Source organism: Prosopis cineraria, unplaced genomic scaffold (genome assembly GCF_029017545.1).
Source record: "Prosopis cineraria cultivar Desert tree isolate PC_DT_omini unplaced genomic scaffold, ASM2901754v1 PC10, whole genome shotgun sequence".
NCBI lineage: Eukaryota > Viridiplantae > Streptophyta > Magnoliopsida > Fabales > Fabaceae > Prosopis > Prosopis cineraria.
In genome coordinates this window covers 12815747-12841275 of record NW_026555341.1, presented here as the reverse complement: position 1 = coordinate 12841275, position 25529 = coordinate 12815747, and the positions used below count along the sequence as shown (strand labels likewise).

General features: G+C 32.9%; 4 protein-coding genes across 5 annotated transcripts; 1 reads left to right on the top strand and 3 right to left on the bottom strand.

Annotated features, from left to right (window-relative positions):
* Window positions 1–2157: 2157 nt before the first annotated feature.
* On the bottom strand, window positions 2158–2746 carry LOC129322417 (uncharacterized). The gene is made up of 2 exons (XM_054968744.1): window positions 2741–2746; window positions 2158–2640 (listed from the first exon to the last, which is right to left on the bottom strand). Exons 1-2 carry the CDS (start codon window positions 2744–2746, stop codon window positions 2158–2160), a joined length of 489 nt encoding a protein of 162 aa, XP_054824719.1.
* A 373-nt stretch (window positions 2747–3119) lies between these two features.
* LOC129322306 (uncharacterized) lies at window positions 3120–6050 on the bottom strand. Of its 2 annotated transcripts, none has more exons than XM_054968563.1 (4): window positions 5924–6050; window positions 4903–5022; window positions 3662–4579; window positions 3120–3522 (listed from the first exon to the last, which is right to left on the bottom strand). In XM_054968563.1, the coding sequence occupies exons 3-4, from the start codon at window positions 4575–4577 to the stop codon at window positions 3155–3157; spliced, it is 1284 nt and encodes a 427-aa protein (XP_054824538.1). In that variant the 5' UTR covers window positions 4578–4579; window positions 4903–5022; window positions 5924–6050; the 3' UTR covers window positions 3120–3154. The 2 variants fall into 2 exon arrangements, with proteins under 2 accessions (XP_054824538.1, XP_054824537.1); XM_054968562.1 differs by having other exon boundaries at window positions 5810–5940.
* Window positions 6051–6073: 23 nt separating this feature from the next.
* On the top strand, window positions 6074–7263 carry LOC129322309 (uncharacterized). Its single transcript, XM_054968565.1, has one exon. It carries the CDS (start codon window positions 6080–6082, stop codon window positions 7040–7042), a length of 963 nt encoding a protein of 320 aa, XP_054824540.1. The 5' UTR covers window positions 6074–6079; the 3' UTR covers window positions 7043–7263.
* Window positions 7264–7992: 729 nt separating this feature from the next.
* Window positions 7993–12775, bottom strand: LOC129322307 (spermidine synthase). The gene is made up of 9 exons (XM_054968564.1): window positions 12258–12775; window positions 11321–11397; window positions 11097–11219; window positions 10485–10589; window positions 10002–10074; window positions 9846–9917; window positions 9576–9771; window positions 8451–8577; window positions 7993–8349 (listed from the first exon to the last, which is right to left on the bottom strand). The coding sequence occupies exons 1-9, from the start codon at window positions 12439–12441 to the stop codon at window positions 8284–8286; spliced, it is 1023 nt and encodes a 340-aa protein (XP_054824539.1). The 5' UTR covers window positions 12442–12775; the 3' UTR covers window positions 7993–8283.
* Window positions 12776–25529: the final 12754 nt, after the last annotated feature.

Sequence of the window (25529 nt, the reverse complement as noted above, 5' to 3'; positions counted from 1 at the left end):
CATGTATCATTTTATTTTGGATCTTACAGTTGAAAATACAAGAGTTGGTCATCACAAATCAAGAATGGGAAAAGGATTATATGCACATTTTTGTAGGAGAGAAGAGCGCAACTCAAGCTGCAGTAGGAACATCTACTGTGTCACCTCTAAGTATTGAAGATACTGACAATGATGACCTAGAAACAAGCATGCGAGGCTCACTTTCTAGATCAAAAAGTGAGAGAATATACAAAAAGCTTGAGATGGTTGAGAAACGGCAGCTACAGATTGAAGAAAGACAAATTGAGATCGTAAAAAGTCAAATAGAGATACGATCAAGGATAGAAAAAATGTTTGACATCCTTGTCAAACAACAAGAAAATAGTGGGGACAAAGATAAGAGTGTTAACAATGTTGATGATCTCTCCCACTCTATCAATGCTGAGGTTGTCGTGAGTGAGGATAATCTTTGTGAAAAAGAGGAAAACAACCAAGTGAGTTAAGATTTACTTTGTTTCCTATAATTAGATGTTATAATTCCATCTATATTAAACTATTACTTGTTTTAATTTTTTTATATTTCTTTTGACTTGATTAGGGACCAATGTCAGTGATGCCTTCAAATGTTGAGAGGGGTAACGAACAAGAAGGCTGCCACCCGAATGAATCAACAAATACCAGTCAGAAATTGTAGGAAAAGAAGTAGGTACAAATTATACTTCATATGGGAAACTAAATCAAATTATCATTTGTTGATGATGTGATTCATATTCATTGTTGAAGATTATATGGAAAAAGCACATCATAGTAATGTATATCAGTACTATGCTATTGGATATCAATGATATATTTAGTCATATGTTTGATTATTATAGTTCATGTGGCTGAAATGTTATAATTCCACCTATATTAAACTGTTACTTGTTTTAATTTTTTCATATTGCTTTTGACTTGATTAGGGACCAATGTCAGTGATGCCTTCAAATGTTGAGAGAGGTAACGAACAAGAAGGCTACCACCCGAATGAATCAACAAATACCAATCAGCAATTGGAGGAAAAGAAGCAGGTATAAATTATACTTCATATGGGAAACTAAATCAAAATATCATTTGTTGATAATGTGATTCATATTCATTGTTGAAGATTATATAGGAAAAGTACATCATAGTAATGTATATCAGTGCTGTACTGTTGGACATCAATGATATATTTAGTCATATTTTGATTGTTATAGTTCATAGGGTTAAATATGAATGACATACATTACAACAAAGGACCAGTGCTATATAGTTTCAGTATACTTTTATAGCATACATTAGCTATTGACTCTTTGTTCTTTGTTTTTTTAGGCCGACAAAATGGTTGAACCTCCAAAGGACCAACAAAAAAGGGTAGGAATCAAGAAAATTGCTAATAGGATGAAAGTTGAAAGGCCTAAGAGGTCAACAAAGACACTTGCTGCACTTTAGTCTCCTTTCACCGTAAATTACAGATCAACAGATGAGGGTAAAGCTAAAAAAAAAAGACTAAAAAGAGGATGATCAATATGACAGTCCTAGTTATGAGTTACTAACTCAACCAACTATATAAAAGTTGAAGGACTAATGAAGTTGATGCACCTTTAGCCTTTTGTATTTCGGTTAATTTTAGTCTTTTGTTCCCTTTAATAGATGATCAATATGAATTGTGCTCTTAATCATTGACATATTTCTGTTTATTGTTGATATATATCTAGTTGAACTGACCAAAGAAAACAGACTTTTAATTTCCAGGTGATAAAATATGAATCTTTTATGATTACTTCTATATTGATCATTCTTTTGTTTCCTCCGTTGGGTATTTTAAGTTGCATGTTGCATACATGCTACCACGTTCGCATGTGCTACCATGTGCCTCTCAAAGGCTTCTATGCACAATTCTAAAAATTGCTTTTATTCTTATACACAGGAATTAAAGTGCTTCCCTTTAATTCTTATAATTTTTTAAACTATCTCCAAAGACAGTTTACAAAAGATTAAAAGAAAAAATATTATGGCTATATATGTACAACAAAAAAATCACTGTTCATCAGCAATGTCAAATGACGCAAAACATATGAATAATCAAAAATAAATTCAAATTCATTAAGTTTCACTTATGGAAAGACTGAAATAAATCTGAAATGTCCAAAAAAAAATTTAAATTTGACTAGTAGATCCAACTATGGTCTTTTGCTTCTTTGGGATGTTAATTCCAATAGGTATATGGTTCTTGCAAGTAGCTCTGTTATGTCCAAATTGCTCACAACGACTGCACCTAACAGTTCTCTTAAACTCGCCAACCGATGGAATTCGTGTCTTCTTAGGCCTATCGGCACCTCTTCTTATCTCTGGTGGCATTAGATTGTTTTCAAGCACTTCACTAGGAATTGCCCAATCACATTGATTGCCTAACGAATGAATTGTTGCCCCATATGTGCAACCATATGAATACTTTGTGTAGTATCTAGAAACAAAAGTATATGCACAAAGTCGTTGCTTGCTAATCACTGCACAAGTATGAGAGCAAGGAATTTCTTCAAAATCCCACTTCCTGCAACTACAACTTCTAGTCTCCAAGTAAACAATAAAACTAGATTTGCCATGCACTACAGTGAACTCATTTACATCATTTGGTTGAACCTACAATAGAAATGCAATACAATATAACAACGATAAGTTTCAACGTCAATATATCAATGATATACAATGGTATATCAATTAAGATAGGTTTAGTTGTTACCTCCATGTGTCTACCAAGCTCTATTTGCTCGGACAACTGTTTTTCAACCTATGGTGTTAGATGAGAAGATATAGAATTAGCATGCATCTTTCGTGTATAAAACCAGTCCTGGAGCTTGTTCCTAATAAACTGAATCAATGGTATAATCGGTAGGTCCCTTGCATCATCTAAAGTAGAGTTCATGCTTTCTGATATATTAGAAGTCATAATATCATACTGTCTCCTGATAGAATAACAACGTGACCACTTTTCATAACCCACATCTAGAAGGTAATCACGAATGCCAGGTGCCACTTGATCTAATTTCTTCATCTCACATTCAAAATCAAAAAACTTATATACCCTAACACAATGATTGAAGATACCGGCAACTAAAGGGTGTTTGAACTTTGTTCTTATATTACCCAACAAATGTTATACACAAATACAATGGGTAGCATTAGAAAATACATTACACACAGCCTTTGGGATACTACTTTTTCTATCTGAAACAAAGACTAGGTCTTGACAATAGCATAATGCACTCTTCAACTTATATAGAAACCATTCCCAAGAAGCATCAGTCTCTGAGTCAACAACTGTAAATGCTAATGGAAAGATTGAATTATTTCCATCCATAGTACATGCAATTAGAAGAGTCCCCACATATTTGTTCCTTAAAAAAGTTCCGTCAATGGATATAATTGGTCGACAATGGCTCCATCCCTCAATAGAAGCAGCAAATGATACAAAGAAATATTTAAAACGACCATTACCACCATCATCAATATCAGTAACAGTACCTGTGTCATATTATTAATAATCAGACAACAAAGTAGGATACAAAACATAATTACTGTCTAAATAACACAATATATTTAATTCAATTACTGCCTGAATATATCATTAGTAAACGAATGTATATCCATGATAAATACGTACCAGGACTTGTGTGACTCAAAGCATAGCACAAGGAAGGTAATTGGGCATAAGAGTCCTCCGGACAACCTTGAATTGCTTCCAAAACAAGTTCCTTTGCTCTCCATGACTTGTAATAACTAACACCAACTCCAAATTCCTTACACATGTGCTTAATTATTGATTTTGGGTCATTACATTCTCCATTAATAACTTTTTGCTTCACACATTCACTAATGATAAGGCTTGTTGCTTGCTTATGGTCACTACGCACGACGTCAACAGCACAAGTATGGTCTTTTACATGCTGTCTAATGACCCAAACTTGAGTAGAAGAAATTGTTGAGGCCCGTACGTACCACTTACAACCATCAACACTACAAGCAACAACAAGCCTTTGACCATTTGATTTCAGAGTTTTGTATTCAAAATTCCTCTTCATAGCTAACAGTTGCAGAACTTTTTGGACTTCCAATTTGCTAAAGAATGCATCTCCCTCCTTAATATCGTCCATTTGTAAAAGTTCAGCAGGTCCGCTACAATTCTTGTTATTGGAAAATGTAGAAGAACATGAAGTTAAGGAACTCTCTCCTTCATGGCAAGGTTCAAACACTTCTTGCATGGAAAAAGGTCCATTGAAAATAGAGACAATCAACGAGAAGTTAAAGAGATTAGAGTTTCTCAGCAAATTAAAATACCATATCAAATCATTGTCATTCTTCACCTCTAAAATACTATATGTTGAAGTTTCAATATCAAAAGAGACCATCAATTTGATCTCATGACTTGCATTCAACTGCAATTTCTTATACACAATTTCCATGACATCAAGATAGAAAGTTGTATCTTCCACAAGCACCTCCAAGTATGAATCATCAATGTAACGGTTGTTCAAATCCCATTTTCCATCATAAGAAATTATCAGATTAAGCATCCCCATATCTACAAGATGACATAGTGTTGGTAAGTTAACACTGATATTACTTATCAATGAGATACTATAATATATCAATGATATACTAACATTAATCAGAAACACGAAAATGCCATACTCCTTCACCCAACTCAGATCAAACTAGGTTCGAAAAAAATTACAGACAGCTTAACTGATCATAGAAAATCAAATACCCGAAATAAAAAATAAAAAATCATGAACAGTGAGAAAATAATATGTTTTGTGTTCAAAATTTAAGCAAATTGCATGATCAATGACAACAAAAAATAGATTAGGAACAGATGATTTACTGATTCAATGGATATATTACCTGAATATATGAAGATGATAGAAATTTGATTATGGATGATTCTCTTCAACCTCTAGATAAACGAATACAAGACAATTTCTATTCGATAATGCAGTTTCCTGTTCAATGTGATGATAATATCTGGGAAAAACAGAGAAGATAAACAGAGAGAGGCAAGCAGTACGATAAGAAACGTTAACCGTATAGATGGAGAAATAAAATCAAGGAAAATCAAATCAAAATAACATCAGTTATATCCTATTTTAATAAAAAAGACCGAACAGAGTTGAGGACAATGTAGTAAAAACGCATCTAATTTATTTTTGAATGGGCCATATTCTAAAATATTCAAAAACTTCTTCCATAATTTATGGAAGTTGTATTTTTTGAGGCCATTGAGTAAATTTTCTCTAAATATAACCTAAAAAGGTATAACATAATCAAAGTCCAAAAATAATTGTTCAATATTCATAAAAATAAGCTGTGTGGAGTAGTGCCATAAAGGAAAGTAGGAAAGAAATTGCAAGATAGGATATAATGGGGATTAATTTAGACGAGAGAGAATGGGTGGAAAATATTATATTTTAAATTTAAATTTAAAATTCCCTCGAATAACAATTTGAAAATTTTAAATTAAACTGTCCAAAACTCAATTTTAAAATTTGGAAAATAATTCAAAGAATAGGGAATATTTTGCCTCAAAATTTCCTATATTTATGAAAATTTTCCCAAAAGACCAAATGCAATAATGCAAAACAAATCCATTTAAATCCAAAAATCTAGATAAATATGAGATAAACTAAGGAAAAACTATGATTTATCAAGATTCCTTTGCTAATCCCCTCATCTCTCAAAGAGTTATTTCTTTGTGAATATCTAAAGATTCTTGATAGTGTCAAAATGAAATGGACATAGTCAACGCACGCACCTTGAAATAATGACCAGGATCGTGGCCCCGGTGCAGAACAACGCACTTGAGGCTCGTTTGGGTCGCCAATTTCTTCACTCACGAGTGCCCACAAAGAAAAGTCCGAGTCTCTACCTTAAGTCTGATTTGTGAAGTCAACTCAAGTCTTGCCCCGAAAAAGAAGAATCAAGGCAAGTCATCGGTTTGTATGAATCTGCACTTGGGCGTTAAGCTTCGCTTGTTAGAGCATCATCAGAATTTGGGTTTTGGAATTTGAAATCTCAGAAAGATATGGAGAGTGAAAGCAAACAAGTTATGCAGAAGCAGAAGGTCGAGGTCTTTGATATCCTAAAGGAAACTGTTAGAATGTTTCTCAAGAACCACAACTTCATCATGTTCACCATCCTCACTTCGCTTCCACTCTTCTGTTTGACGTTCTACTTTGAAACTTCCCTCCAAGAAACTCTGGCTGAAACCTCAGAAATTCTCAATGGACCACCTGCTTACTTGCGTTATTATCATCAGTATTCATCTACAGACTCTATCATTGGAAGATTCAGCAAAAATTATGTGCTCAAGTTGGTTCAACTTGGATTGATCTACTTGGTGCCTCTCCATCTCCTAGATCTCTGCTCTGCAATTGTTACTATTGATTTGGCATCAATGCTACGTTCAGGAGAGAAGAAAATGACTCTCAAGGACATGTTTCAAAAATCCTTTGACATGTCCAACTTGAGAGGCACATTTGTCACTTCTATATTTGTGCAATTCTTGACAAACTGTCATCTGCTTGGATTACTATATATAGTCATCAACTACTTCGTTGTGTTGAGATATTTCAGATTCTATGGGCTATTTGCAGTAGTTTGCAGTCTGGGTTTTGCAAAACTGTTAAGAAAGTATTTAGAATGGAGTGCTATGTGGAACATGAGCATTGTAATCTCAATATTGGAAGGGATGCATGGGATTGATGCATTAGTACTTTCTGGGTATTTCAACAGAGGCTGTCAGAGAAGAGGGCTATTTCTGATGCTTCCTTTCTTTGCTTGGGGACACCTTCTGAGGATTCCATGCCTCCATATAGGATGCTACAAAAGTGGGAATGGAATCATAGTACAGGCTGGCTTGTTCTGTGTGGTAAATCTGCTGAAATGGGTGGCCTGTATGATCTACTTCTATGACTGCAAGGAGAGGAACTTGAAGAAGGTGGTTGATGAGGAATTGGGCAAAGATATTGCAGTTGTTCATGAATGACAGAGCTCATTGCTGGCCAACATGTTCAGATAAGAACAAGGATTAGGCTACTGGCAATTACTCTCATCTAGTCTTGTATAATGAGAGTAATGAGTTATACCTTTTTTCTTTTTTCCTCTTTTGTTTTGGCAATGAGTAATCAGTCATGTTATCTCTATTGTTATAAATAAGCTGCAAAAGCTTTATCAATAATCTCCGTTTTTCCTTAACACTAAAGGAGGACTGACTGCTAGTAGCTGTGCTTTCTATCTATTTTCCCTTCCCAGGTGAATATAGCATTGGCTCACAAAACTTTGTTTATAAAATTAGTTCAAAGTTTAAACCATATCAAGAAAAAATGACATCTAAGGACCTTCTAAGAAGGCTAGTTACCATTAAGAACCCTAAAATTATGAAATTTTAGAAAAAGACCATGGTCCTTAGTTATGATTGAATTTTGTTCAGTGCTCATCTTTTATTTCAATAGTCATTTTTAGCATTTTCAATAATCACCTTAAATGTTTTCAATACTCATCTTTTATAATTTCAGTACTGAAAAGAATTAAAGATACGTGTTTTCCAACAATGAAAACATAGAAAGAAAATGAGTGTTGAAAATATATAAAATGACTACCAAAAGTTGAAAAACTGAGTATTGAAAATGTCAAAGATAAGTATTGAAAACGTGGAGTGCTAAAAATATAGAAGATGATTATTGAAAAAAATTAACCCAGAAAAATTTCAATTCCAGTTAAAGACTATGGTTTTTTTTTTTGGAATTTCAAAATTTCATGATACTTAACTGTAAATAATGTTCTTAGAGGGTCCTTAAATATCATTCTCCCCAATATTAAATAGACTAAACCAACACAAGAAAATCTTCTCTGTCTGTCTGTCTGTCTAACTATATCTCTCTGTGGGTGTGGGTAAGTGCAAGCAAAAAGAATGTTTTTCTAGAGTAAACATACTGATGATAAACAGAATACAAAAATTGATTAACCATCTTGTTATCAAGCCAATAACAAGTAAGGTATAGAAAATCATAAGTTACATTCTTATTTGAATAAGAATGCGAACATTTTATGAAGAAACATAAAGGTAAACCCATTCCAAGTATCTTCTGCATAAGTCTTACTCGCTGACGTTAAATTCAGGCCCTAAATTGTTTCATGATTCATTGACAGATAAGCCACTCTAGTTAGAAATGAAAGGTAGCTTTCATCAACGGCCACATATGGTCCTCCAGAATCTGGAAAATCTTCTCAATTTGCTTTAGAATCAATCGCCCTCCTGGCAAACGATGGAAGGCAAAATGCCGCAGCATGAATCTGAAAATAAGAACCATACGGCGTGCATATAAGGATTGTCCAGCAGTACAGGGATAAAATACAAACATGAATATGAGAAAATGGTTGAAACTGAACCACACCTCAGAGTTGTAAAACTTCAGTGGTCTTACAGACTTCTGATTATCGTTTGCATCTATGGGGTTCACCGGATGCTTGAAATCAACAGGAGGTCCGTCGGTCGAGCACAGCATAAAACCAATCACCCCACTGATAAGAACCAATAAAAACATCAACAAGGATATTCTCATCTTGGGAAGATAAAGAGGTAAAGCAAAGTAAAAAGAAAAAAGTCAAGTCGAATTTTAGAATGAACTTTTCCTAGCAGAATAATTAAGAGTAAACTATCACTTGGGTCCCTAACAAAATCACCATCTTATTCTACTTCAAAATGTTTTAAAACCTTATCAGTATCATTCTGTCATGAACTGAATTGATGTTTGGGAACAGCTCAAGCCATGATCATATAGATGGGTATATAAACAGTTTTGGTGTTAAATGATGATATTTGAGTTTTAAGAGCAAAGTTGAAGGCTCATACATTTCTGGAGGACTCAAATAATTCTTCTGTCTAAATAAAATAATAACATATAGGATAATGCAATTTTTGGTCCCTAACATTTGAGGGAGTTATTGATTTGGTCCCTCCCATTTAATTTCTATTATTTCGGTCCTTAACATTTTATAGACTTATCTAAGTAGTCCTTGATTTCATGAGAAAATTAACACCATTAAATTATGCTAAGATAGGTAATGAAATGATGATATGGCAATCATGTAATAATGTCGGAGGCAAAAATGCTGACTTGGATAAGGAAAAAAAAAAAAGCCACATAAATTAAAAATAAAAAAAACCCACGCAGATTAAATTAGGAATTATATAATAATAAAATCAATAATATCTCAGCAATTAGGATTATGTGATTTGACTTTTGTGTATTAATTAATCCATGTATATATTCCACATCAACAAGCTAATTTACACGTAAACTTTTTTTAGGGTTAATTTCTCTTGCAAAACTTAGAAGATTAACTTGATAAGCGAAGCAAATGTTAAGGACTGAAAGGATATAAATTACACTTGAAGAACCAAATCGATAACTCCTCTAAATGTGAAGGACTAAAAGTTGCACTATCCCAATATATCATCAATATGCAAGGAGTCATGCAGACAGCAAACAAACAAACAACAAACAAACAAAAAGTACCTAGGGTATGTTGGAACTGAAGTCCAAGCATAGTCAACAGAGCCTTTAAATATCTGGCGACAATTGGCAACAAGGCCCTCAATAATATGCATATGAAGCCATATGCTTTCAGCCTGCGTACTCACAACCCCTCCTGGACGAAGAGCCTTAGCAACCAACTCAAAAAAGGGTTTTTCAAAAAGCTCTTGAGCAGGACCTGAAGGATATCACATGCGTTTAGAAAACAAATCGAATCGCAATTGAAGAACCAAAATTTTGCAAGATGTATACCTATAGGGTCAGATGAGTCAACTATGATTGCATCATAAGTTCCTGCTGGAACATCTTTCAAAAATGCAACTCCTAGATCATTGAGACATGAAACAATGAGATAAATTCTCCAAAAAGAAAAAGTATTTATGAAAAGTAATATGTGGTTAATCATACCATCACCAATATGAAGTGTCACACGTGGATCATCAAACCCTACAGCTACTTCAGGGAAAAATTGTTTGGAGACCTGTACTAATGAGATCTTAATTTAACACTAAGAATGCAGCTGCCAGAAGCCTCAGCTCAAAAATATAATTGTTTCGAGACCAAGGATTGGTTTGGATGGGGAGGGGAATGGGAAGGAAATAGGGAGGAGTGAATATTTTGAGGGCAAACTTCCAAAAATAGTATATTTCTTTTACTATTTTAGGGAGTTTCCCCTCATTATTCTTTCCTCGCTAATTTTCTCCCCAACCAAACCAAGGATAAGTGAAAAGGATCAGCATGTTATAAGTAATATTACTTCAGTGAATTATGCCGCTCAGCTTAGAAAATATGACGAAGAGTGAAGTAATGCATTAGCAGCCTGCCTAAAAAATGGCTTAGCTATGCTCAGAAAACAGAAAAGACAGAGTAGAAGCCTGAGTCGTTACTCACATCAACTACCATTTTGTCAATTTCACAAATGTCTATCTTTTCAACAGAAGAATGCCGTGAAACTTCCCGCAAGACCCCACCATCTCCACCACCAATAACCAAAACCTAAGAAAGAAAATCACAGAGAGGAAAATAATAATTAAAACAATATAACCAGATAATCATTCCCCAATGCAAAATTTATTCCTATTTGACTTCTCAAACATGTCTCTGTTCATTATTCCCCCTAAATTTTATTTTCAGAAACCATGAATGGTTCTGGAAAGTCATGTATTAAATGTTTTCTCCTAATTCCATGGGTGTGAGCCTTAACCCAAACTATTGCCATTCAGCAAAATTCCTGTAAAAGGATGTGGTAAACTCAGGCACAAATCAATAGGAAATGAAACTAATGTTGCAAAACTAAACATAACAAGTGGTGTTGCAAATAACAGTATGCCATGGATAGATTAATAACATAACCCTGTCACCAATTCTTCTAAGACTCTGGATACAGAGATAAGAATTCATATACTACTTCACAGTACTTTGAACAACTTGCTGACCACCAAATATTAGGCGACAAAAAATGTAACCAACTCATAAAGTAAGATTTTGGAATTATTGAAGGACCTTCTTGGGATTTGGAATCGAGCACAAAGGAAGATGTGTGATCATTTCCTGGTAGGCACATTCATCTCTTTCAGTGAGCTGAATTACACCATCCAAAACAAGAACCTTTCCATACGATGATGACTGAAAAAAAAAAAATTGACAGTATTGCATTGTAAATAGAGAAAGGACCATGAAAAGGTTATAAAGGGGAAAAAAACATAATATGCTGAAGCCTCCTGTACCTGGAAGACCATCACATTCTGGTAATCAGACTTCCCTTGAAATAAGATCTTCTCAACTTTTAAGGAGTGTGCCTCTCCTGCCAAATAACCAAGTTCCAAATCATAAATATAAGCACCAAGGTAGATCCATAAGATCTTGCTTTAAATTAAAAATGAGAGAATAAGAAAATAGTCCTTGGATTGGCACATAGGACAACGCTACAAGAGAATAAGAAAAGTCTTTCATTTATCATAGTATGCAATAATGCATATATTTTGCCGGCACAGGAAGAAGAGATAACAGTGGCATCGAACCAAAATTCCACTTCTTGCTGATGCAAATACCAAGCTGAACTACTAAGCTCCCAATATACAGACCTCAAGATCAAAGCAACACAACAAAACATGTGTCCTCAACGACTCTGGTAGTAAGCAGATAAACAATTTCTTTGTAGCAGCAATTGGGGGAAATTTATTGAAGACTAACCAGCGGCAACTGTACATGTGTGCACATTCACATAATCAATCATGATCAATTATAACTGATTTACGGACAAAGCATCCAAAAGTAAAAGGAGATATAATTAGGACATGTCAGGGATCTCAAAGAACATGGCGATAGTAAAACTGGATTAAACGGGCATTGAGTAGAGATGAGAAAAGAATATGGCAATTCAAAGAACACAATCATAAATACAAAAATCAAACCTTGATCAAAGAATTCTATTTCACGTTAAGAAAAAGAAAAAGGATGCCAATTTGACAGTAATCAAGAAAAGCAATCAACGTCCGAACCAACAACAGCTGGACCCAGAAATTATTATTAATGATAAGTGGTCTGACTTTCTATCCTCATATGAGAAAGTGTGATAACATATTCCTGTGTTGACAACCAAACAGAGGAAAGGAGGTAGCTTCTTAAAACATCGTCGCAAAAGGGTTGGGAGAGAGAACTAACCAGGCCACATTGGGCTAACTTCGGAGAACCAGCCAGGAATCACAGACGACATAAAATCAGGATGTTCACCGCCATTCAAGTCTGTCTCCATGGAAACGGTAGAAGCAGAGGCTCCATTCTCTTCGTCTTCCCTCTGCCTCTTGACCGGCAAATCGCTAGACTCAACGACGCTCTCTTCGGCCATGGCTTCCCCACCTCGCAGCGCCAGAAAGAAAAAATCTCAATTATTGTGCCTTTGGAACTCCAAAAGCAAAGATTTTGATAGACTTTAGTACAAGTGACGACCCAACACTCTTGGCATATGTTGTAATATGAAGCAAGAAGAGTAGAAAAGAATCACAAAAAGAGCGTGTGGGGCATAATGGAAAGTAACAGAATCTGCTTTGTAGAGAAAGCGTTTGATTAGTCCGACATTGATGATGGAGCATGAAGGGAAGAAAATTTTTGGTCCAAACAATGCCTTAGCAAATGCATGTTACGTGTTACTTTTTGCCAAGTACAATAACAATGATGGAGCTTTCGATTTTAGGGTTTTTCCTTTGGGATTTGGTTTGTGTTCCTCCGTTTTTGTTGCAGCGACGGATCCAAAAAATAGTGGGTGTATATTTATACAATGTTATTTCATTCTTAATAACATAACATATATTATGTTGAGAAAAGAAAATGACTCCTGGTCCATAATTGACACGTATTTATTGCCCGGTCTATTTATTTATTGATCTCGCACCCCCGAGAGTTGATATATTTGTTATTTCTATGCCATTTTTTTTTTTTTTGATAACGTTGGAGAAAAGAAACTATGCCATATTGTTTCTTATCATGTAGATTGAATTTTCCATGGACACTTGAAATGGATGAAGCTTTCATTGATATTTTATTAGAAGAGATGGTAAGAGGAAATTGTCTAGATGGAATATTTTCAACATTATTTGCATACTATAATGTACTGAAAGGTCTTCCGATATATAATTTGTTTGGGTCTCACATTACAAAGCAGCACTGAAGAATAGTAAAATGATGTTGTCAATGAGGTTTGCAAAGTTGTATAACCTGTTTAATGGGTTAAGTGGATTTTCCTGGAGTTGATCTGTAACAAAATTATTTGAAGCTTCAAGTCAGATATGGAATGACTTGATTAAGATCAGGACTTTGTCTTTATACTATCATTAAGCTTATGGTTAGAGTTTAGAAGATTATTTTTCATAATACTGAATTGCTGGAATCCTAGATTGTGTACTTCTTTGCCTCGTCCTTTGTTATGAACTATAGAGAGAGCTCTATGTGGCAGTGGCACCTCGCATTTGTATTCATGGATGCTGATTTTCACATTTATTAAGTGAGCATTTCAAATATTTTTGTTGCTTCTTCAGATTAAGGTGTATTCTTATTTAGATTATGAATCTTGTAGAAATTTGCTTATGATTTCTTATTTTGCAGGGGGAAAAAACAAGAGCAAAAAAGACGAAGAGCACCCCCATACTGCATTATTATTATCAGGACAAGTTATATGAACTATGTAGCAAAGATAGAGCAAGAGGAAAAGATTGTGAGATCACTAAGAATAAGATTAAACGATGGAACATAATTGTATTGACATAAATGAGTCTTTTGAATATGCAGTAGATGAAGGCAATGATACCTCAAACTCAATCGTTAATGTGGAGTGCAGTGAAACATGGGGACCTCAAACCAATCAAAAGGATTGCATCTTTTGTAGGACACAAGTGAAAGGCAACAATGATTGATATTATTGAGCAAAGCTGTGAAAAATGACATGACACGAATTATGGAATTTAGTTGAGGTCATGAGAGAGATTCTAAGTTTCTTGACAATAAATCTATTGCTATATATTTGTTGAAAAGGGTCTCACAATGTTTGAAAGGACTAGGACTCGCCGTTACAACGAAGAGGAAATATCACATGTGACTTCAAATGCTAGTTAAATCGATGACTGATGTTGGAATCATTTTCATGCATGTCACGGAATTTGTGTTGTTCAAACTCATTAAAGCATTTGCTTTTACTATGTGAACTGTGAAGCGTTTTTTTCCCTTTCTTTGAAGCTTTTGTTTAATTTTACTGTCTCTGAGGGGATGCAAATTATATGCAGAGGTACGTACTTGATTCCAAAGATCTATATATATATATATATATAGAAGTGGTGATAGATCATGGGGGAAATGAGGGATTTTCAATTTGTAACAACTAACACCCATGGAGGGTTTTTTTTTTTTTTGGGTATTGTAGCTATATTGATATGTCAATCATATACTTGAGTAGAAAGTTAAATTTTGATATCAACAAGTTAGTTCATTTGATAAGGATTTTAATTCATAAACTCATAATGTCATGAGTTCAAATAATGTTGTTAATGTGAAGACCTTATTGATATATTTGTAAATGATCTTGGAGTTTGGAGGTATATTCTGATCCTGTTAAACTCTTGAGACCCATCTCACTTAAACATTTCATATAAAAAAAAATTAAATTCTGATAAAAGACTTGATTATAACTTTTGAGTGATACTTTAGAAAAGATTGTTTTTATTTTTGGGCCAAAAAATAATTAATTTTTCAAATCCAGAAATACGAAAGGTAAAATTTTTTAGATTATACTTTTGAAAAATCTAGTCTCAATGAAGGAAGGACTTCATATTTGAACATCTTTGAAATTTTATTGATATTAAATAGATATTATTTTATAATAAATGTCTTTCTACGTTTTAATAGATATTAAATATATAAATATAAAAAAGTATGCATGAGACTACGCAAAATTATTAAAAAAATAATTTGGTTATTTTATTTTTCATTTGTTATAAATTGATTTTTATGGTTTGATGAGGGTATTATTGTCACAGTAAAATATGCAGTTTTTCTCTCTTGCCCATCCAAACATAAAAACAATGACACTTGTCAGTGTTGTGTAAGGCAGAGAAAAATCTTCTTCATCTACTCCTTGACTGTTCATTTGTTCTTTGGCTTCCTCTTGCGAGCACTTAAATCCTTTCTCATGCACTCTTTCATTTTTTTTATAATAAAAGGATCAATTAATTAAAATGAAGACAGCTTACAAAGCATAAGTGAAAAAGCGACAAGGGAACAGAAAGAAGATCTATCATGGAAAATGTTTAACAAAAAAACAGAACGAGAAGACTCAATCAGTAAACAGTGGCAGAACCAATATCAAAAGTTTAGTGGGCCAATTTTCTAAAATTTAATTAGTCTCTTTGATTCCTATTATATTCCTATTATAATACCCATCTTTCTCACTAAAATTAAGAAAATATAATTGAATTATTAACTTTATTTGAAAATAGATTAAACTCCCAATTTTATTTATATTTAAATAAAAATTTTTAAATCTTCATTACATTCTCTTCAATAACTAATGAATTTAAATATAAATAATACCAAAAGAATGTATATAAATATCTCATCAAGTTTCTTATATTAAAAACCTAAAAAGTCATTCTAAAAAGCGTTTTACAATAAGAACAGGAGGAAGTATTATACTACCTTTGTTTCAATTTATAACACATTGTTAGAAGAAATTACACATTTTAATAAAACTCATGAAATACACTTTACAATTTTACTTTTTAAAAAAAATATAAAATTTTTAAAAATGTTCTTTGTTTAATACTCTAATTGTGAAAGAATACTAAAGATAGATAATATAATGGGAAGGTAATATTAAAAAAGTATAATTACTAAAATCTTAATTTTATCAAAATATCTTTATATTTTGAAACTTATTATTTTTTGAAAGTATTTTATAAATTAAGATGAAAAGAGTATATAGTTAATTATAAATTTATAGTTTGAATACTTGACACTCTCTTCTTTCTCACTATCTCGTCACCCTTTCTTCTCTGTCTCTCATCATATCAACCTCCCTTTCTCGTGACAGACACAATGATAAATTTTTTTTTCCCTCCTCCCTACTATATGAAGGAGTTGGTGAGGTTAAGGGGCCAAAGTCCCTCCCACATCCAACGTGGGTCCGCCCCTATTAGTAGACTAATGTTAGTTATTAAAGATTGGATGGAGTAATGTTTCTACAAGAGACAATTGTAAAGTTAAAGTTTCTTTCTGTAGCATATCAAAGAAAAATCACAACAATCAAAAATTCTTTGAACTATCAAATTCTTTATCCAAGGTCAGCAAGGTTCTAATGTATAGCAAAATAATGAAAGAGTTAGGCTCAATGGAAGGAGAATGTTCTCAAATAAATCTCATGATGGGTTATAAATTGATATATAAAATAGCAATATAGTAAATGCTATTACCTCTTTTAAACTTGATCATCCTAGTGTTCCAATTCCAAAGTAGATGTGCAATAGGATGACAATTCCAAACCCAGCTAGATGGCTTGAAGACACACATGATGAACTATTTTTGTTACTTGTATCATCCCAATGACAAACATAAAAAATATATGGCATTGACTATAAAATTCTAGTAATACTTGACTAGACCGGTAGATAATAATTTTATAAAATGCAAGATTTCTTTTTTGCCATATCAAATTATAGAGTGTAATAACACCTTGCAACTGAAGATCTATCAAGCCTATCTTTGTATAAATGAGATAACATATAAACATTACAGTTAAGTAATTCAGCAACTTTGAGAATCACCTTCCAATACCCGACCACCATGCAAGCCTCTTCGCCTCCCAACTCTCAACCTCTAACGTCGTATCCAAAGATACATAATCTAGAATCGCCTCCTAGGTATGCTTTCATTCTTTCTTCCCTTGACCCAAGCTTTCATTCTTGTGTATATTCAAATTCATTATCAATTCATCAATTTCAAGTTAAATTGTTTTGTGTTAGTGTCAATTTAATGACTTTCGATAAGGCCTTTGAATGCATTAACCTCAGCAGGTGTTTGAGCCCATGTTAATTTGAGCACAACTATGCCTAATGGAACCCAAAGGCCAACTCTATGTTGAAGAATCTGTTTGGATAACCCTTAAAAACACATTCACATTACACCTTAGACGTGTTTTTAACAAATCTAACAAATGTTTAGATTCTCCAAATAAATTTTTACCATATGTAAATTGAAAACCAAGTATACAGAAATTCAACAAACCCATTCTCACTACCCATGATCCATGAAGTTGAATGAGCAATTCTCTTTCCATATTATATAGCCTTTGTAATATTGCAAGTAAGTTTTTGATGTGATACTTTGTATCATAATCATAGTAATTTGCAAGCATCTTTCCTTCCTCATGCACTTAATCATACTTGGACTAACTTATAATATTTATAGGTTATCCACCCTTAATAGATTAGGCCCATATATATAAGCCTAAATTGAGGAATGGGTTTTTGTCACAATTATGAGAAATGCTTGAGTTTAATGTGAAATTTACTCAGGGCCTCAAATGTATTTTTCTCCACTTTTAACCTTTGAATTTAAGAGGGAATGGTTTCTCAATTGCATCAGTACATTCTCGTATTTCTCATTTGGTTATGGGAGTAGTTCAAAAACTTCTTGGTTAACAAATTGAAACTAGTACCTCACACTCTCATACTTCATTCATTTTCTCATCCTTTTTGCTTGCCTTTGCCGTGTATTCAAATGAAGTTTTGTTCTTGTATATGTTCGTGCAACTCAACCACTACAGGTATGTATTCCTCCTCAGTTTCTTACATTAGTATTAGAGCTTTTAGTTTTTTTGGGCTGCATTTTTTGTGTTTGAAGAACCTATAATGATTTGCTTAATCATATACATGCATATCTAAAAGTTTAGTTTTTGTTTTCTTCCTGTGTATTTGCATAATCTACCTTTGTCCATGTTTATGATTATTCACACCAAAATGAACATGTTTATATGCTTCTTAGTTGATATAAGTATTTCATATAAGGCTATACACATTCTGTATGTGATTTGATATACCAAATGTTATAACCAAAAACAAAACAAATAATGGGTTCTTGAAAACTAAGCTTTTTGGACAAAATGATTACATAAATGTGTAGAGCTCAAAAAAATGAAGAAAACAACACTAAGAACATGTAAAATAGAGACCGAACAAAGGAGATATGGCCTCCAAAAGTTTTAGGTCTGACGGATCCGAGCTGCCAGAGGAACTGGGTCAAGTTAACCTAGTTGAAGGAAGATGACGATAGAAACAACACATCATTTCTGCCATCATCAAAACGACACATCATTTTGACATGTTGCTCAGTAAAAAAAAATAACTTATGGGCTAGTGAGCCTAGAAGCCTTGAAACAAAAAAAAAACTATTTTGGGCTTCACAGCCCAACCTAAGAAAACAATTTTTTTTGTTTGTTTTAGGTGTGGGTCCACAGGTCAGGTATAGAAAACCTAACCCAGATCAAAAAAATTAATAATAAAAAAAGATAACTAAAAAATATATATTTGGACATGTGGCATGTAGGACCCATCGGGAGACTCCATCGACACGTTGTTGACACCACTTGAAAGCTGATGGCACGTTCATAGATTGGCGTGTGTCATCAACGGAGCACAAGAAGGCCATACGCACCTCATTCGAGAGTGATATATTTTGTTTTTTAATTCTTTAAACTTCTCTTTTTACTAGCTATATTTATGATCACTGAGGGTATAAAAGGTTATTCTACTTTTTCATCTTCATCTTGAAGATTCTCATCATCCTCTGATTCATATTTTAGTCCCGACAAATGTGTACCTCTTTATGTCCTTCCGACACATTTTTGAGATCAACATTGGGATCATCTTCAGGATCAAAATTAGAATCCTCACTTTGAGATTCATATTCCTTCTCCTCATTTTTAAAGGGTTTTGGGTCGAAATTCTCATTAAGAGGCTCATAATATGGTTCATCCAGATACTCAATGCTAACAAAATAATTTTGTGAGTTATTAGTGCTGCTAGAAGCCTCTTGATCATATTTGTAATACCCTCAAATTTACAAACCGATTTTTCACAAATTATTAATTCAACAAATCATTTTTTTCTTCATTGAACCCTTATCATACCCTTATCATGGTAGAAAAATTTCTACCATAATACATCCAAGACAATATACCACAGGTCTTAAAATATCTCAAAAAGCAATTAGAACCATGAGGGATAGACATGATCCTCATAGCATGTTATTCAAATCAGGTCATAAATCAAAAAGGACAGACATAATCCTCTTGGACATATAAATGCATTTAATAAAAATGATTAGAGTTTACATGCTTCACAAAGAAAATATGTCCTAAGTTGGCACAAGATACATTGTATAATCCAAAATAAGAGGCAACGTAAAAGATGGTGTCTCATACACCATGATTACACCTCTGGTGCTTTCTCGGCCGGACTCACTCCTGTAAAAATATTAACCACGGGGAATGAGACTTAAAAGTCTCAGTAACCAAAAATTAATATGTAATGATGCATGCGGATGTAACTAATCATGCGATTGCTAAGTGGGCACACAAAACATTTAACCGAACAATATTTTCAAACAAACCGAACAAGTATGTAATTGCATGACTGCACCTTATATCCTCCTTTCACCATGCTCGGACGCCAAATCACCCGGCCAAAGGTGAGTTGGACCAAGCGACATGCCACTCATTGGGTCCAATGAGGGCTTACCACGTGGTAATAATTAACCGAATAGAAATTTTCATTAACACCATACATTAAAATACCCTGACAAGTCATGCATCATTCAAATATTCAAATAGGAATATATCCGAACAATAATATCTCATCATGATAAATAAAAATAAATTTTTGACCCACTTAGCAATAATTTCAAACAAGTATATAACAGTATTTATTTTCAATAATTCATAATTTTTCCAAACAACAAATCAACACATATCCATTCACAAACACACTCATCACAATACATTAATAATGGTTATCTTGTGTCTTGAATAACAAGTTCTCCTTCACAACTCCTTTTTCACCACTATCTTTGTCAACACAATCTACATAGTTATTTCATAATACTATATATTAATTTTACATTAAAATAAATAACTCTAATTTAAAGAGTTAGAAAGTTTTAGATCTATAATCCATATTAACACTAATTTAAGATTTATGCCTCATTTAACTTCCCAAATTCTTTTCTAAAATTCCCGTACTCTAATAAACTATTTTTAAGCCTCAAATCACTTCTAGTATCACAATTTCATCCTTCTATATTCTAAAAGTTCGTTCAAAAATAAATTAAAAATTTTAGAATTATCCTAAAGCCTCAAATCACCTTTTTATAACCTCAAAAATACCTATTCATACTTAAATAAATATTTAATAATCAGAGGTTCATCCTTACATCTCAGATTCAATATAAATTCAACCATATAAATCTAGAGTTTAACTCAAAAATTCTTAAACATGAGTTTCAACCTCAAGAAAATATTCTATAATATTTATTATATCCTTCCCACATTTAAACGATGCTACAATATTTGCCTAAAAAAATATAAAAAATTTAGAAATTTTTTTATATAAACTTATAAAATTCACTAGATAACTCGTAAAATTATTCTGTTAGTATTGAGTATCTGGATAAACTAAATTATGAGCCTCTTAATGAGGACTCCGACCTGAAATCCTTCCAAAAGGAGGAGGAGGAATATGAACCTTAAAATGAGAATTTTGATTTTGATTCTGATTCTGAAGAGAATCCCAATATTAATCTGTGCCGAAAGGATCTAAAGAGGTGCATGTTGTGTCGGGACCAAAATATGAATCAGAAGGTGATGAGAATCTTTAAGATGAAGATGAAGAAATAGAACAACCTTTCACACCCTCAGTGATCATAAATATAACAAAAAGAGAAGCTCAAAGAATTTAAAAACTGGATTAAATTTTTCTAATAGTAAGAGAATATTCAAGCTTCATAATAAAAGAAAAACAAACTGTGGTTGTAGGAGAAATTTTCAAACAACTTAGAAAAGAACTTGTGCAACATAACAAGTGAAACAAGTTATACTCAGGAAATCCTCTATGAAATAGAGCCATCAAGGGAATGAAAGTGTAAGAAAAATATAAAGACATAATTAAGAGTTGTCTTTTTAGGTCTTTACCTTGAGTATTTTTCTGTTTTTTAAGAATTTGTTCTAAGTTAAGTTATATTGTATTAAGACCTTGATTATTTACGATATATGTGAAGCATGTTGTTTTATTTTTTATTGCTTTATATATACTTTATTTGAGTGGGAACTCTAAAGTGATAAGTCATTTAAGAGCTATATATAATTGTTATAAAATTATTTGTAAAATTCTTTATAGACGATAATAATTTTGTTAGAATCAATGTGATGGGAGATATAAATGTGGCCTCCTAATCATTGACCTAATAGAGTTGTTATCACTCTAATAAAGAATAATATAAATACAAGACATTGTATGTTTCTTATAAATATTTTATTCTTGGTTTAATATAGAAAACTATTAATGTGAGATAATTTCATCTTCGAACTAAGAATGACAACAAAAAGCATTATCACTGAATTGAATAAGGGAGACAAATTAAATGGGGATAATTGAGATATTTGGCATTATAAGGTGTCATATATTTTAGAAGAACAAGATACTGTTGAGCCACTAACTGTGGTCATGGCCAAGTTTGAGGTAGGAAACTCGACTCAGTATAGGAGAGACTAAGAGGCATTTGTGGCATGGAAATGAAAAAATAGCATCGCATGAATAACAGTTCTAAGTACTATGGTGGAGGATCTGATGTGCTAATTTAAGAAGTACTCCACTGCCTAAGCCATGTGGGCTACCTTAAAAGAAAAGTTTATTGGTACCTCAACCACCAAACTGAGAAGACTTACAATTAAGTTTGACACTTATAAACTAAGGCGAAATACTCCTATGCGGCAACACCTTAGGAGATGAACAGCAAGTATAGGCTGTTATCAAATCACTCCTAACTAGTTAAGAGCATATGAAGTTCCTAACCCACAATAAAAACATCATTAACTTTAATGATGTGGCTAAGCATCTGGAGCTAGAGGCTAAACATTTGGATGCTTACAAGTCATCTGGATAGGCCTACCTTGTTGAGGAAGATGGTCCTTCAAATTCTAAGCCCAAGAAGCAACACAATAAGGGTAATAAGAGTGGCTCTAAAATAAAGAAGGACAAATAACCTTTCAAGAAGAAGGGAAAGAAGAGCAGCAAAAAGAGAATTAACTTTAAAAAGACAAATATTTTGCGTGTCAAAAGATGGGCCATTTCGTAAAGGATTGTCCTGAGCAAAATGGACGTGATCAGGTACTTGTGAATTATGTGAATTCAAATTTTTCTTATGTTTCCAGTAATGTTTTTCTAACAAAAATTATTTCCTCTTCTTGGATTATAAACTCAGGCTCCACAAACCATGTAAGCAAGGATTATGGATCCTTTATAAAGTATCATCGGTTGTCGAATTAAAGCAAGTGGCTTTATGTTGGCAATAATGTAAGGATTGAGGTAAAAGGCATAAGAACTTGCAAGTTGATCTTGCGAGGTGGAAAAACCTTAATTCTCCATGATATTTTACATGCACTGGACATCGAGTAAAACTTAACTTCTATTGCTTGCCTTCTAGAATTTGGGTTTGTAATTAACTTTCATGACAAGGTTGCTGACATTATATACAATTCAACCTTTTTATGATTATGCTTTTCTTTCGAAAAGGTTCTTTATTATGGATATTATTAACAAAGTTTACTTTCATGATTGCTTTACCACTTCTTCCAATAATGTTGATATGAATATCTGGCATGCTAAACTAGGGCATATTAATCAAAATAAAATGATTAAACTAGCTAAAGAAGGAATGCTAGGTCCAATTACAAACATAAAAATGTCCTTGTGTGAAAATTATCTAGCTGGTAAAGCAATAAGAAAACCTTTCGGTAAAGGTGTTAGGGCTAAAAATCTATTACAATTAATCCATTCTAATATATGTGGTCCTATGAATATAAGGGCAAAACACGGAGCTTAGTATTTTATTACTTTCATCAACGATTTATCATGTTTTGGTCATATCTATTTAATATCACAAAAGTTTGAAACTCTTAAGTGCTTTAGACGATACATTAATGAGATTGAAAATCAAATGGACAATAAAATTAAAACATTCTGAACTAACTAAAGATGTGAATACTTGTCTAATCAATTTAAAGAACTCAATGAAAAAAAATAATTAGACAACTAACTATTCCTGATACCCCACAATAGAATGAAGTTGCTAAAATAAAAAATAGGGCTCTTCTGAACATGGTTAGTTTAATGATGGCATAAGCAAATCTTCCAATCTCATATTGGGGTGATGCTTTGCTAATTACAGCCTTCATACTTAATCGTGTACCCTTAAAATTAGTTACTTCTACACCTTATGAGTTATAGACAAAACACAAACCGGATTTAAATATCTTAAGCCATGGGGTTTAGCTATATATGTCCATGATGATTCCTATAAATATCAAAAATTAGGTCTAAGGGGGAAGAAATGTATCTTTATAAGATACTTTGAGTAATCAAAGGGTTATGTTTTTATTGGTAAAAATGATTATGAAACTATAACTGAAATTGAATCTAGGAATATCACATTTTTAGAAAATAAATTTTCTAGCAAAGGAGAAGTTGATCGAACTATATCTCTTTACAAGACATGAGGGCAACATAATATAGAATAAATAGATAGGCCTGAATCATCACAAAATACTAATCTAAGTGGGAGCTCTAAAAGGTCTGCCATAAGACCTAAAAAGAATCAAAATTCATAAGAGACCACACTTTGGAAAAGTAATAGAAAAAGTGTTCCGAAAAGACGCTTCCAAATTAAGGGTGAAGCATTAATAGCAATTCCTCTAGATGATGATATGCCATGTTTTGTAAATGAAGCTTTATCAGGACTTGTTAAGAATAAATGAAAGAAAGTAATGGATGAAGAAATGAATTCTATAAGGACTAATCAAGTATGAAAATTAGTTGATTTATCACGTGGCTGAAAGACTATTAGGAATAAGTGGGTTTTTAAAATTAAAAGAAAAGTAGATGGATCAATTGATAAATACAAGGCTCGCTTAATAGCGAAAGGGTATACACAACAAAAGGGAATTGATTATAAGGATACATTTTCTCCGTTTTATGCTTCAATTCTATCAGATTGATTCTGGCAATAGTAAATAGTTTAGACTTAAAGTTGTACCAGATGGATATAAAAATCACTTTTCTAAACGGTGATTTGGATGAAGAAATTTATATGCAACAACCATTAGGTTTCATTGAAAAAGGAAAAAGAAGATAAAGTATGTAAATTAAATAAATCAATTTATGAACTAAAACAATCATCCAGACAATAGTATTTGAGGTTTCACAAAGCAATAACCTCATATGACTTTCAAATGATTGAGAAAAATCACTATGTTTACATCAAGAGGTTCAATAGAAACTTCATAATATTATCTCTTTATGTAGATGATATTCTACTAGTTGAAAATAGTCTGGATTCAATAATCGCTATTAAAGAATGGCTTTCATTGAATTTGGAAATGAAAGAGATGGGTGAAGCAAAATACATTCTTAGTTAAAATTCAAAGAAATTGCTCTAAGAAGCTCCATTCTCTTTACAAGAGAATTATATATGAAAAATTCTTAAGCGTTTTAACATAAAAGATTGTAAACTCATGGATACCCAGTAGCTTCAGGTGGAAGATTAGTCCTAATATGAGTCCTAAAAATGAGATAGCCAAAAAGAAAATGGAAAGAGTTCCATATACCAGTGCAGTTGGAAGTTTGATATATGCAATGATGTGTACAAGACTAGACATCTGTTATGTCATAAGACTTATGAGTCATTATCAATCCAACCTCGGTGAAAGAAATTGAAAGGCTGTAAAGGGATCTTAAGATACTTAAAGAGTACTGTTGACTATGCACTGTGCTATCAAAGGAGTGATTTATGGTTGATAGGATACTCCAACGTAGATTTAGATGGAGATGAAGATTGACTTCAGGCTATACTTTCTTACTTAACAATGGGGCCATTTGTTAGAGCAGCAAGAAGTAGACATGTATTGCCCTACACTTTATGGAAGCTGAGTTTGTAGCATGTACTGCAATAATGCAAGAGGCTATATAGTTGAAGAGATTTTTAGAACATTTTGGATTTGGAATGAAAGTACAAATCCAGTGTTAATTTATTGTGTTGCAACTATAGCCTATACCAAAGATCCTAAGTACCACGGCAAAACCAAACACATAAACATTAAATACAATTTTATAAGGGATTATATAG

Excerpts from the sequence above, each read along its gene's own strand:
- LOC129322307 (XM_054968564.1), bottom strand. The coding sequence starts at position 12,441 with ATGGCCGAAGAGAGCGTCGTTGAGTCTAGCGATTTGCCGGTCAAGAGG. Across the intron at positions 9,772-9,845 it reads TGACTCATCTGACCCTATAG|GTCCTGCTCAAGAGCTTTTT; the intron begins GTATACATCTTG and ends GATATCCTTCAG. Across the intron at positions 8,578-9,575 it reads TCAGTTCCAACATACCCTAG|TGGGGTGATTGGTTTTATGC; the intron begins GTACTTTTTGTT and ends GGTTCTTATCAG.
- LOC129322306 (XM_054968563.1), bottom strand. The coding sequence starts at position 4,577 with ATGGGGATGCTTAATCTGATAATTTCTTATGATGGAAAATGGGATTTG. Across the intron at positions 3,523-3,661 it reads TTTGAGTCACACAAGTCCTG|GTACTGTTACTGATATTGAT; the intron begins GTACGTATTTAT and ends AATATGACACAG.
- LOC129322309 (XM_054968565.1), top strand. The coding sequence starts at position 6,080 with ATGGAGAGTGAAAGCAAACAAGTTATGCAGAAGCAGAAGGTCGAGGTC.